The sequence below is a fragment of the Dasypus novemcinctus genome, chromosome 19 (genome assembly GCF_030445035.2).
Source record: "Dasypus novemcinctus isolate mDasNov1 chromosome 19, mDasNov1.1.hap2, whole genome shotgun sequence".
Classification (NCBI taxonomy): Eukaryota; Metazoa; Chordata; class Mammalia; order Cingulata; family Dasypodidae; genus Dasypus; species Dasypus novemcinctus.
In genome coordinates, this window is record NC_080691.1 from 40,608,752 (window position 1) to 40,621,182 (window position 12,431).

Consider the following 12,431-nt stretch of genomic DNA (forward strand, 5'->3'; position numbering starts at 1 on the left):
TCATTTATTCAGTGCATATTTATTAGAGATCAAAGTATTCCTGGTACCATATTGGGTGCTGGGGCTGCATTCAGGGAACTTATAATTCCCTAAGTGCTTAAAAAGATAAGTAATAAGGTGCTTCCGTTTGAATTTTTGGAGTGAGTGGTGCAGGTAAGCCTGGCCGAGTTAGGAGGAAAGAGAGAGAGATTTGTGTGTTAGAGCGACTGAGAAAAGTGGGTATTTAAAAAAAGAACAGGTCACAGACCCTCATTTCCTCGTTGCTGTTTTCCTGTAGTGAATTAGAAAATAAAGAGGGCAGAAAAAAAACCAAGACCAATCTGGAATCCCAGGCAGGACAGCAGGAACGGGGGCATCCATTGAGACTGGGAAGCTAGAGGCCACTGGTTGACCCAGCCCCTCGTTTCCAGGGCTGCAGATTTTGCAGATTATTTCATGATACCTCTCGACTTTTAAATATTGGCAGTAATTTCCATATTTTTTACAAAACCGTGTAGACCAGACAGCATGTCAGTAGCTTCTCAGGCGAACCTGAACTTAGGAAACATCCACTTGCAACCCGAACGTGGCAGCTCTAGGATTGTGCCTTGATGATTTTTGTTTTCAGCAGTGAATCTAACAGACATCCATTTAGAGCAGGGGTTGTTAATCTTTTCTGTTCCACGGACCCCTTTGCTAGGTGAAATCCACAGACCCCTTAGTGAGTCCACACTATACTGTGTATTGTTTAATAAACATATCACACCTGCACCACATCCCCACAAGAATAATGTCTTTTTGCGTTTTCAATTCAAGCTCACCCTTGGGGGTACGCGGACCCCTGATTAAGAACCCCTGATTCCAAAACAGCGCCCACGCAGCGGGGGGACTCAAGCAGAGGGCCTGGGGCCCTGCCGCCTTTCTCTTTCCCAGATGGCTTGTTTGCTGACCAGCTCGGTTTTCGATGTGCTCTTTGGCAGGATGTGGTGGAGTGCGTGGAGGCGGCGACTGGGGTGGGTCCGCGTGGGCCGTGCCCTCCACGTCTCAGCGGTGAAGCACAGGGCCTTGGCCCTCCAGCTGCAGGTGAGTCCAGCAGCCTCTGGTTTCGGGGTCCTCTCGCCGCGTGTAGTAAAGCCCCCCACTCGCAGAGGGCCGCATTGGGCTCCCAGGCAGGAAGCCAGGGGCCAAGCGGCTGCCTCCTGGCTTCGCCCTTGCAGCAGCTCGGACTGGGGTGGGTGATGCAGAAGCAATGCGGAAGGCGGGGCTCTTCTAGAGACACGGGCTGCTCTGAGGACTCTGCAGAGCCTTGTCCTAGACGCGATTACCAACGGTTTTTACTGAGCTTCTTGTAATTGTGGAGCTGGACAGGGATTTATGAATGAGTTACAAGCCGGTTTAAGGAAACAGCAGTATACTCGTGCATCCTCAGCACTGATTTCCTATAGCAAATTAGAAAAGAATGAGAGCAGAAAAGAAACCAAGACCGCAATGAAAACCTGGTTTCTTGTTCCTTATTGTTTTGCTGGTCTTAGAAGTTTCTTTTGGGTAAGCTACTAACTTTTGGTCATTTATAAAGGCCTAAGGCCTACACCAAGAATATGATTTGGTGACGCTATCCTGCAGCCTTTGGTATACTCTGGATTTCTGTCACTTTTTTGTGCTGCTGGGTCACTCAGAGAGAATAGAACAGGGGAGAGGAAAAATTAAAGAAGTGCCTGTTACTGAATGTAGGAATAATATCTCTTTAACTTTAAAATATATCTCACAGTCCACATAAGCATATGCAGATCACATGCAATACCATAAACAATTGTCTCTAGATTGACAAACTCTGGCTCATAGGCCAATGCTGGCTTGCTGTCTGTTTTTGTAAATAAAGTTTTATTGGGACACAGCTGCATCTATTGGTTGACGTTTTGACCATGGCTGCTTTTCGGCAGCAAAAGGACAGAGTTGAGTAGTTGCAACAGAGACCGTATGGTCTGCAAAGCCTAAAATACTTCTCTGACCCCCCCCCCCCCCTTTTTTTTAAGCAAATCACTTTTTTTCCTTAAGTTGTAAGGACTTTTTTTTTTAAAGATTTATTTTATTTATTTCTCTCCCCTTCACCCCCATTGCCTGCTCTCTGTGTCCATTAGCTGTGTGTTCTTCTGCATCTGCTTGCATTATCCGCAGCACTGGGAATCCGTGTCTCTTTTTGTTGCGTTGTCTTGCCGCGTCAGCTCTCCGTGTGTGCAGCGCCACTCCTTGGCAGGCTGTGCTTTTTTTCATGCGGGGCGACTCTCCTTGCAGGGTGCACTCCTTGCGCATGGGGCACTCCTATGTGGGGGCACCCCTGTGTGGCACAGCACTGGCAGCACTGTGCGTGGGCCAGCTCACCACATGGGTCAGGAGGCCCTGGAGAGCGAACCCTGGACCCTCCATATGGTAGGCGGACACTCTGTCAATTGAGCCACGTCTGCTTCCCTTCCCTGACCCTTAAGAAAAGGTTTGCTGAGCCCTGAGCTAAATATACATCAGGTCTTCTAAGGCAATAGCAGGGAAGTAAGAGCTACTATTACTGATAATACTGATAATGCTATAAGTAGCATTTATCATGGTCTTCCTTGTGCTAATAAGTGCAGGGGTAAATGGCTTACCCACGTTATGATTTACTTGTCATAATAATACTATCACATTGGTGTTCTTTTCACCCCACGTTATTGTTGAGGGAGCCAATATCTAGGAAGGTTAGATCATTTGAATCAGGGCCCCACACTTAGCAGAGGTCAGAGCCAGGATTTAGATCCATGCGGCCCAAAAACCAGAGAGCCGTGCTCTTCACCACCATGCTGCACTGTCCCTTTAGACTTGTAACCTTGGGTGGGAGATGGGCCCGACGGGTGTGAAAATGCTGTAAACATAGGGGCGCGGTGAAATGATATTCCATCACTGATGAATTACAGCCTACAGTGTGTGAGCGATTTTCCAGTAGCCACTTTGAGAGGCTGGAAATCCAGTCTGCTTGTGCACTGTTGCAACCTTTAGAATTCCTCCCTTCCTGTTGTCTTCAAAGCTTGCGACAACAGATTTTCCTTTTCTTTTTTTTTTTTTTTTTTTGCATTTTGACATTTGTATTTCTCCTTTTAACTTGTTTTGATTTTTATTGTTTGTAGTATTTATCTACTTTTTCCAAACATTTAATTATTTAGGAGCTCCAAGTACCTTATAATCTTTTCCACATTTATCATAAGAAGAGAAATGTCAGAATAAGACACAGGTAGTTTATTCCAGTTTGCGTGTTCACTGGTAGATGGCAGCCATTATGTAAGTAGTTTGGTTTGCCAGTTCTGCATCTCTAAGGATATTTTTCATCTGTCAGAGCAGTACTCTTGGATTTTCTCAGAGAGTGGGTATGCATCAGATATTAGAGGTGAAGAACTAAGGTTTGTTTCTTTCTGCCCACCTGTTTATGAACATGAATCTAATGCAAAAACTACCAGTAAGCACAGTAATCTCCACCTTTGGCAGCAGAATGTGTAGATTTGTTTAAGTACCAGGGCACAGGTGATTGTCACATAAGTTTACATACTATAAATTGCACTAACTGTACCCTCAAACAACAGATTGGATTGAATATTTTTCAGTCATAGCCAGTTTTTGTGCTATGAGGTTGTATTTGACTTAGAGAAACAGCCAAAAGCCATTCAGAGTCAAATCCAATGAAATGTGAGTCATCAAGATAATACCAATATGGACCAAAAATTACCTAAGACTCTAAGTGAGAACCTGGTTTTATAAGTAACAATACCTGGTGTCCGAGAAGCACCATAGGGCCTGCCAAGAACTCCCATTGAAGTCACTTCTCTTAATGCTTAAAACATCTCTGTGAGCTGGGCATGGTGAGAGATGTGAAATTTTAAAACATTAAACGTATGTGTTTCCAACATAGAGGTATATAAAATAGAAAACATTTATAAGAACATTAACAGATATCCAAGTTTCATTTCCTAGATTGAAAAGGGCATTTTAATTTTATTTGCTCTAGATAGTTTTTAAGTAATACTGTGTAACGGACATGGCTAAAGCCCTGCCCTTCATCCGTTCTGCCACCTTTCTCTTCAAAGATAGCAGCTCTCCTGATAATGGTGTCATCATTCTCCCATGTTCCTTTTTTCCCTTGTGAAAATGTGTGCATGCATATCTCGGAAGAATAAGCATGATGAATGTTGTCATTCTTTTTTTAAAGATTTATTTATTTATGTAATTCCCCCCCCTCCCCTGGTTGTCTGTTCTTGGTGTCTATTTGCTGCGTCTTGTTTCTTTGTCCGCTTCTGTTGTTGTCAGCGGCACGGGAAGTGTGGGCGGCGCCATTCCTGGGCAGGCTGCTCTTTCTTTTCACGCTGGGCGGCTTTTCCTCACGGGCGCACTCCTTGCGCGTGGGGCTCCCCCACGCGGGGGACACCCTTTCGTGGCGCGGCACTCCTTGCGCTCATCAGGACTGCGCATGGCCAGCTCCACACGGGTCAAGGAGGCCCGGGGTTTGAACCGCGGACCTCCCATATGGTAGACGGACGCCCTAACCACTGGGCCAAAGTCCGTTTCCCGAATGTTGTCATTCTGTATGCTTACTTTGCAGGATGCTTTTTTCATGCAACAGGCTAATTTTGAGGTTCATCCACACAGTCACATGGAGATCTATGAACTATATGCTTTGCCATTATATGAATAAGGCACAGTTTATTCCTACAACCAACAGACTGTCGATTATTTCTCCTCTTTTGTAGTTACAAAGAGTGCTACAGAGAACATTCTCAGGCATATCCTGGTGCAAGTGTCTGCAGGTTTCTCTGGTCAGGCTTCTAAAAGTGGAATGGCTAGGTCAGAGGATCATCTTCTCTTCCTCCTGGTCATGTTGCTCTCCAGGGCTGTGCCAGTTTATGTGCTTGATGGTTCACTTCCCATTTCTCACAGTCTCATCAGCGCTTTGCATTGCCAGATTTGACTGGTTTTGTTTTGTTTTGTTTTAAACCAGTATGATAGGTGTTAAATGGTAGCTCATTGTTACTTTGATTTGTATTTCACCAATTCCAAGGGAGGCCAGTTATCTTTTTAGATGCCTACTTGCCATTCGGATTTCTAAATTTGAGCTTATTTCTTGATTACATCCCTGTATTAGTCAGCCAAAGGGGTGCTGATGCAAAATACCAGAAATCTGTTGGCTTTCATAAAGGGTATTTATTTGGGGTAGAAGCTTACAGTTACCAGGCTATAAAGCATAAATTACTTCCCTCACCAAAGTCTTTTGCCACGTGTTGGAGCAAGATGGCTGCCAATGTTCAGCCTTCCTCTTCATCTTAAGGCTCAGTGGTCCCAGCTTCTTCCAGTAGCAGCTGTAGGATGGGATAAGTCTTGTGTCTCTCCTGGGGCTCGTTTCTTCCTGGACTAAGCTGCTCTTTTCTCTCCACACTGTTGGCTGTAGACTATCAGGCGCTCTAGGCTTTGTCTCTCTCCCTGGGGCTCAGTTCTTTCTGGGCTCAGCTGCTCTGCTCTCTCCCGTGTGTTTACTTCCTGGGCTCCAGCTCAAAACTCCAGCCTCCCTTCTCTGTGGTATGGTTTCTCTCTGAGTCCCCACCCTGGTCATAATTTATTCACACCCAGAGGAACAGACCAGTTTAAAAACATAATCCAATATCTGTTTTTGGAATTCATAAACAATGCCAAACCAGCACAGTCCCCTTGCGCGCTCTTTTTTTTTTTTTTTCCTATTGGGTTGTTTGACTTCTTTCACTGATTGTAGATGTTGTGTGGATTGTGTTTACTAATCTTTTGTCTGTAATATGGGTTACAGGTTTCTTCCTGATGTTCGATTTTTTCACTGTTTATGGTGATTTTTCTCTTACAGGACTTACTCATTTCAGTGTAGGCTAATTTAGCACTCTTTTATCTTAAGGTTTGGTGTTTAATCCTCTCTGGTTTAATTTTATATATTGTGTGAAACAAGGATCTTGGTTTAGCATTTTCTATATGGTTAATTAATTGGTTCTGTACTATTTACTGATTAGTTCACCCTTCCCCCCTTTTTTGGGATTGAATCCAGGACCTTGAACAAGGGAAGCAGGCACTCAACCCACTTTAGCTATACCTGCTTCCTACCCTTCACTTTTTTATACAGATTTGTAATCTACCTCCATTATTGACCAAGGTCCCATTGGGTCTGTTGCTAGGCTCTCTGTTCACCTGACCATTTTGTCTATTTCAGAGCCAATTCCACACTTTTAATTTTGATACAATATAGCAGGTCAGAAAGAGCATACATTTGTTTATTTTTTTAATTTAAAGATTTTTCTTCCCCTCCCCTTCTCTTGCCCCACTGCTTTTGCTGTCTTTGTCCATTTGCTGTGATCTTCTGTATCTATTTCTCTCTTTGTGTTCTCTCCTTGTCTTTCTCCTCTAGGATTTCCCAGGATTTGATCCTGGGGACCTCTAATGTGGAGAGAGGTTCCCTGTCAATTGTGCCACCTCAGTTCCTGGTCTCTGCCGTGCTTCACCTTGACTTTCCCCTTCATCTCTCTTTTGTTATGTCATCACTTTGCTGCATGACTCACTTGTGTGGGCACTGGCTTACTGTGCGGGCACTTGGCTCGCCATGCAGGCACGGGCTTACCGTGCGAGCACTCTGCTCAGCACGCTGGCATTTGCGTGGGCCCTCAGCTCACCGTGTGGGCATTTGGCTCGCCACACAGGCACCTACATGGGCACTTGGCTCACCACACTGGCATTCGCATGGGCCCTTGGCTCACTGTGTGGGCATTTGGCTTACCACATAGGCACCCACATGGGCACTTGTCTCACCACGTGGGCACTGGCTCGCCGTGCAGACATGCTTTCTTTTCTTTTTCACCAGGAGGTCCCAGGGATTGAACCTGGGTCCTCCCATGTGGTAGGCGGAGGGCTTATCACTTGAGCCACGTCTGCTTCCCAAGACTATGAGTTCTTAAGTCAGGCTACTGAGCTGGACATTCTGCCTCCATCACCTATTCACTTTGTACCTTTGAGTGAACTCCTTAACCTCTCTGTACTTCAGATTTCTTATCTGTAAAGTAGAGATGATAATAGTGCCTCTCATAGGGTTCTTAGGAGGTTTGAGTGTGATGTTACATATAATGTGCTTAGATCAATGCTTGGAATATGGACATAATCAGTGCTAGCTAATTCTGACTGACTCCTTCTCGAGCTCTTAGTGTTTATATCCAGTTAGGAAAGGTCTTCCCTATTCCAGTTCTTTTTTAAAAAATGGTGTTGGTTATTGTACTTACGTTTTAGGGTCAGCTTGTCAAGTTCCTCAAAAAGCTTACTGGAGGGAGGTGGTATAGCTCAGTGGTTAAGCACCTGCTTCCCATATACAAGGTCCTGGGTTCAATCCCCAGTGCCTCATTTAAAAAAAAACAAGTCTCCTAGGAGTTTTATTAGACTACATGGACTTCGTACTTTAGGTTGCAGAAATATCAGACTTACATAATAGAGTCTGCCCTTCCCTGAACCTGACATATTTTGTGATTAGGGGGAGAGTACGTGTGCCGAGGGCACAAGGTAACAGGGAACCCCAGACTCTAGCCTTGCAGGTGGCACCACATAAAGGCTTTGGCTCTTACCCCAAGGGAGCAGGGGAACTGCTGGCTTTGAACAGGAGTGATTTGATTGCACCTCACTCTTAAAAGGATCTCCTGGTTCATGGTGTGCTGCCTTGTGGGCAGGAGAAAGAGGGAGATATAGGAATGCACATGTGTATGTGTTTGATTATATTTTCAAGAAAAAATAATAGAAGAATAAGCCAAAATCTGAGAGAAAATGGTTACCTTTAGGGGGAGGGAAGGAGTAGGGTAGAAAAAAGGACTTTCTGTGAATTTACTTTGTTACACAGTTTTAACTTTGGAACCATGAAAATATTTTACCTATAAATCAGAAAGGAAAAAGGCAATGTTTAAAATTCCAGAATTTTAAAACACACTGAAACAAACATATCAAATTTGTGGCAATAACTCCACAGAGAAAATAATCACTTCAAGTAACTTTAAAATACAATAAACTGCCTGTTCATTCTCAGTGGGATGGATTCTAAGGGCACAAAGAACTCCTAAGAAATCTAAAACTGCCTTCAGTAATCTTATTGTTAGTAGCAGGTTTGGAATTTGTGTGTTCAAACTATTACCGCTACAGTGTGACATCTAGCAAATGAGTCACTCTGGAATATCCTTAGGAATCATGATGTTCATTGTGAAAGAAAAGATAAATATAAACTCACAGAAATTAAATCAACATCCCATAATCTTAAATTTGAGATGTAAATGCCAGCATGGCTATATGATTTTTTTTTTTTACCTTAAAAAACTGTGTTTCAAGTTCTATTAACTGAAAACATTTAGAAGCAGTGGTAAGAGTAGGAGTGAACAGCCTTAGTAATAGTGCCCAACTTAGGGTGTCCACCCATTTTCCAATGAAAGGACTCACGGCTCTTGGGAGAAATGACTGATTCCAGGTCTGGGGCAGGAAGTAGACAAGGAAAGTCCATGACGTCATGTGCTTTGAAGTGAGGAAAGTTACAAAAACTAGAGGGGTTGTGTCAGAAGGATTCTAGAGTAATTTGAAAGGGCTCCCAAATTGGCTTAAGAAAGAACATTTTGAGCATTGAAAAGAATTATGATTATAGGGCAATGAAAACATAGCAAGTGAATAAAAACCTATGCATTCATAATGATAAAGGAACTCATTGGCCATGATGTTAGGTTGTTAAGGTAGTAACGTAATTCCTTGAAAATAAATGGAAAAAAAAAAATTAATGAATGCAAAAATCAAGAATCTACCCTGGATGTCCCACAAACTATCCCAGAATCAGGGCCAGTGAGAAAGAGAAGGCTTCTTTATAGAAGAACTGCAGTTAATAGATGCAGAAGAAATACTAGAACCTGAAATTTGCCGCTTTGCCATCCCAGTGAAGAACTGGATGTAGGACAGTCACCAGCTGAAGGATGGTGGAGAAATGTCTTGGTGGGTTCAGGCTGGTGCCATCTGAAGCCACTGAACCACCTTTGCATTATAAACTGTGACAGCAGGCGTGCTGTTCCTTATGATGTAATGTGACAGGATACCAGCAACCACACATGCCTAGAAAATCGAACGTGACACTACCCAAGCCTAACATGAACCAATCAATTTATAGGACACATGGGGGTCAGAGGAACAAGTTAGACAAGGAACTTTAAGGGGACAACTAGCCAACTCTAAAACATTTTAGATTTTATAGGATAAGTGACCTGGTTTCTCCAAATCAGCAACACGAAAGAGTAAAAAGGTGGGGGAGAGAAATTGTTCTGTGAAAAAAAAAAAAAAGTAATATTCAAGTGACATAACCAAAGCAAACCAGAAAGGTCCACTCTGGCCATTGAATTAAAAAAATATATAGACGAAAGAAGGCCAAGGATAAAGCCAGAGAGAAAGCATTAAGAAGCTATTGCAGGAAGCAGATTTGGCTCAACTGCTAGAATATCCACCCACCACATGGCGGGTCCAGGGATCAAGCCCAGGCCTCCTGACCTGTGTGGTGAGCTGGCCCACACACAATGCTGATGTGCACAAGGAGTGCCGTGCCACGCAGGGGGTGTCCCCCGTGTAGGGGAGCCCCCCATGGAGGAATGTGCCCCACAAAAAGAGCCACCTTGCACGAAAAAACCAAAAGCGCAGCCTGCCAGAAGTGGCGCTGCACACAGCTGACACAATAAAAAGACACATGGGTTCTTGGTGATGCTGACAAGAATGCAAGTGGTCACAGAAGAACACACAGCAAATGGACACAGAGAGCAGACAGTGGCGGGGTGTCTTTTTTTTTTTATTCTCCTTTATTTTCTTTTAATGTTACATTAAAAAAATATGAGGTTCCAATATACCCCCCCCCACACATCAATAACCTCTTCCATCATCGCGGCACATCCACTGCACCTGGCGAATATATTCTGGAGCACTGCTGCAGCCCATGGACAGTGGTCCACATTCTAGTCCACACTCTCCCCCAGTCCACACAGTGGGCCCCAGCAGAACACACAACGTCCAGCATCTGTCCCTGCAGCACCACCAGGACAACTCCAAATCCTGAAAGTGCCCCCGCACCATATCTCTTCTTCCGTATTCCTACTATCAGCAGCCACTGGGGCCACCCTCTCCACATCACTACTACAATTTCTTCCCTTACTAATCACAGTAGTTCCCCAGCAGAACACCAGTAAGTCCACTCTGGTCCATACTCTATTCCTCTATCTGGTGGACCCTGGGATGTTTATTTCTAGCCCCCCTCAACATCAAGAGGGGGCTTAGATTCCACATGGATGATGGATGCAATTCTCCTGCTTATAGCTGTAGGCACTCTCGGCTTCCTGGTGTGGTGGTTGACCCTCTTCACCTCCCTGTCAGCTGGCCAGGGTAAGTCCAAGAAACCAGAGGATAGGTGCCACAAGTCTGCTGAGGCCCAGGACCTGGCCGTCACATGGACAGTCCAGAGATTCTGGTCTCCTGAGTATACACCAACCAAAACGCCAACCACAGGTCCAGTAAAAGTAACAGAAGAGGCATGTATAGAAAGGTCATATCTGAGTCCAACTCCATCACACTCAGGAACACAAACTCCAAAGTAGGGCCAACTGACATGGCCCTGTACTCCAGAGTCATCTGCTGGGGGGGTGGGAGGGGGGTCTTTTAAAAATAAAAAAATAGTCAAATGACTTTAAAAAAAAACTGTTGCAAAATTCCAGGGAAGGTTGTTCTTTTTTAAAGATTTATTTTTTATTTCTCCCCCCCCCCAATTGTCTGCTCTCTGTCCATTCGCTCTGTGTTCTTCTGTGTCCGTTTACCTTCTTGTCAGCGGCACCAGGGCTCCCCTACACGGGGCACACCCTGCGTGGCGCGGCACTCCATGCGCGCATCAGCACTGCGCATGCGCCAGCTCCACACGGGTCAAGAGGCCCTGAGTTTGAACCCTGGACCTCCCAAGGAAGGTTTTGAACAAGGATGATAACAACATGGTGGTTGGATTCTGGATATATTTTTAAGGTGCTAACCAACAGTATTTACTAACAGGGTAAATGTGAGGTTCAAGAGAAAAAGTCCAAGATGACTCCCAGATTTTTGGCTTCAGCCACTGGGGCAACAGAGTTGCCATTTTCTGAAACAGGGAAGGATGGAGGGAGGGGTGGGAGAAGAAGATTTGTGGGGACGGCATAGGGGGAGCTCCATTCTGAACCTCGTCAGCTTGACAGACCTTTTGAATATGCGTGAAGGGAGGGCAGCGAGGCAGTTGCTATGCATGTGGAGTCCTGAGCTGCGGTCCAGACTGGACGTGTGAAATTTATATATATATGGGTTTTTTTTAATTACAGAAGTTGTGAACTTACAAAACAATCACGCACACATGTGGAATTCCCATACAGCAACCCTTCACCAACACACCATACCATTGTGGAACATTTGTTACAGGTTGTGAGATAATTTCGACTGTTAGTGCTAACTATAGTCCATAGCGTATATTTGACATATTTTTCCATACCCCCCTTATTAATACTGTACGTCTTTGGCATTGGTACAAGAATATTACAGTATTGCAGTTAACCAAAGTCCATAGGTTACATTAATTGCATTTCCCCATTCCCACCACCCTGCATTAGTACATCCGTTCTAGTTCACAGGACATTCTCATGCACTATTAACCCCAATTCTCATCCACCTCTGGGTTCACTGTTATTCAGTCCCTAGATTATCCTCTAATTTCTTTCAATTGACATTTACATCCCCAGCCTACCCTTTTCAGCCACAATCCCATTTATAAACCAGGTGCTACTCACTATAATGTGTTACCATGAACTCTATCCAGTTCCACACATTTACAGTCAAGGTACTCAAAACGTCTACGTATGGACACGTGAATTTGAGGGTCCTCAGCACGCAGATGGTATTTAAAGTCATGAGGCAAAAAGAAAGCACAAAGGGGTAGAACTGAACGCTAGGAGGTGAGAAGCAGGACTCAGCAGAGGGAGCCTAGGAGGGGTGGGAAGGTGTCCTGGAACCCTGGGGGAGCAATTGGCACTGCCAGCTGCTGCTGTTAGGTCCAGGAAGGTGAGGGCTTGCAATGACCTTTGGACTTAGCCACCTGGATGTCCCAGATGAGCTTGATAAGAGCAAGTTCAGGAAGCCTTATTGGGGTGGGGTTCAAGAAAGTCTGGGAGGAGAGAGATTAGAGAAATATTTCCTTTGAGGAACTTAGTGAAGGAAAGGAAAAAACTAGCCTGTCAACTGGATGGCCAAGCAGAGGGGTGTTGGGTCCTTTGTTTGAGAACCACTAGTTTTATCCTTTCAGGAAGTATTTTTGTGATGATAATCATTTTTCCCCAACTTTTTTATTTTTGACAAATAGCAAACCTACAGAAAAG

General features: G+C 44.5%; 1 protein-coding gene across 12 annotated transcripts in view; it reads left to right on the plus strand.

Moving 5' to 3' along the window:
* The window catches only part of SFI1 (SFI1 centrin binding protein), a 132,600-nt gene that overhangs the window by 81,161 nt on the left and 39,008 nt on the right, over positions 1-12,431 (plus strand). For all 12 annotated transcript variants that reach the window (XR_011646530.1, XR_011646531.1, XR_009181886.1 and 9 more), the window contains one exon: positions 960-1,062. Coding sequence is in view for 6 of the 12 variants with exons in the window: in XM_058281691.2 (XP_058137674.1) it covers positions 960-1,062 (103 nt within the window). In the remaining 6 variants the exon portion in view is untranslated. The remainder of the gene's footprint in view (positions 1-959; positions 1,063-12,431) is intronic.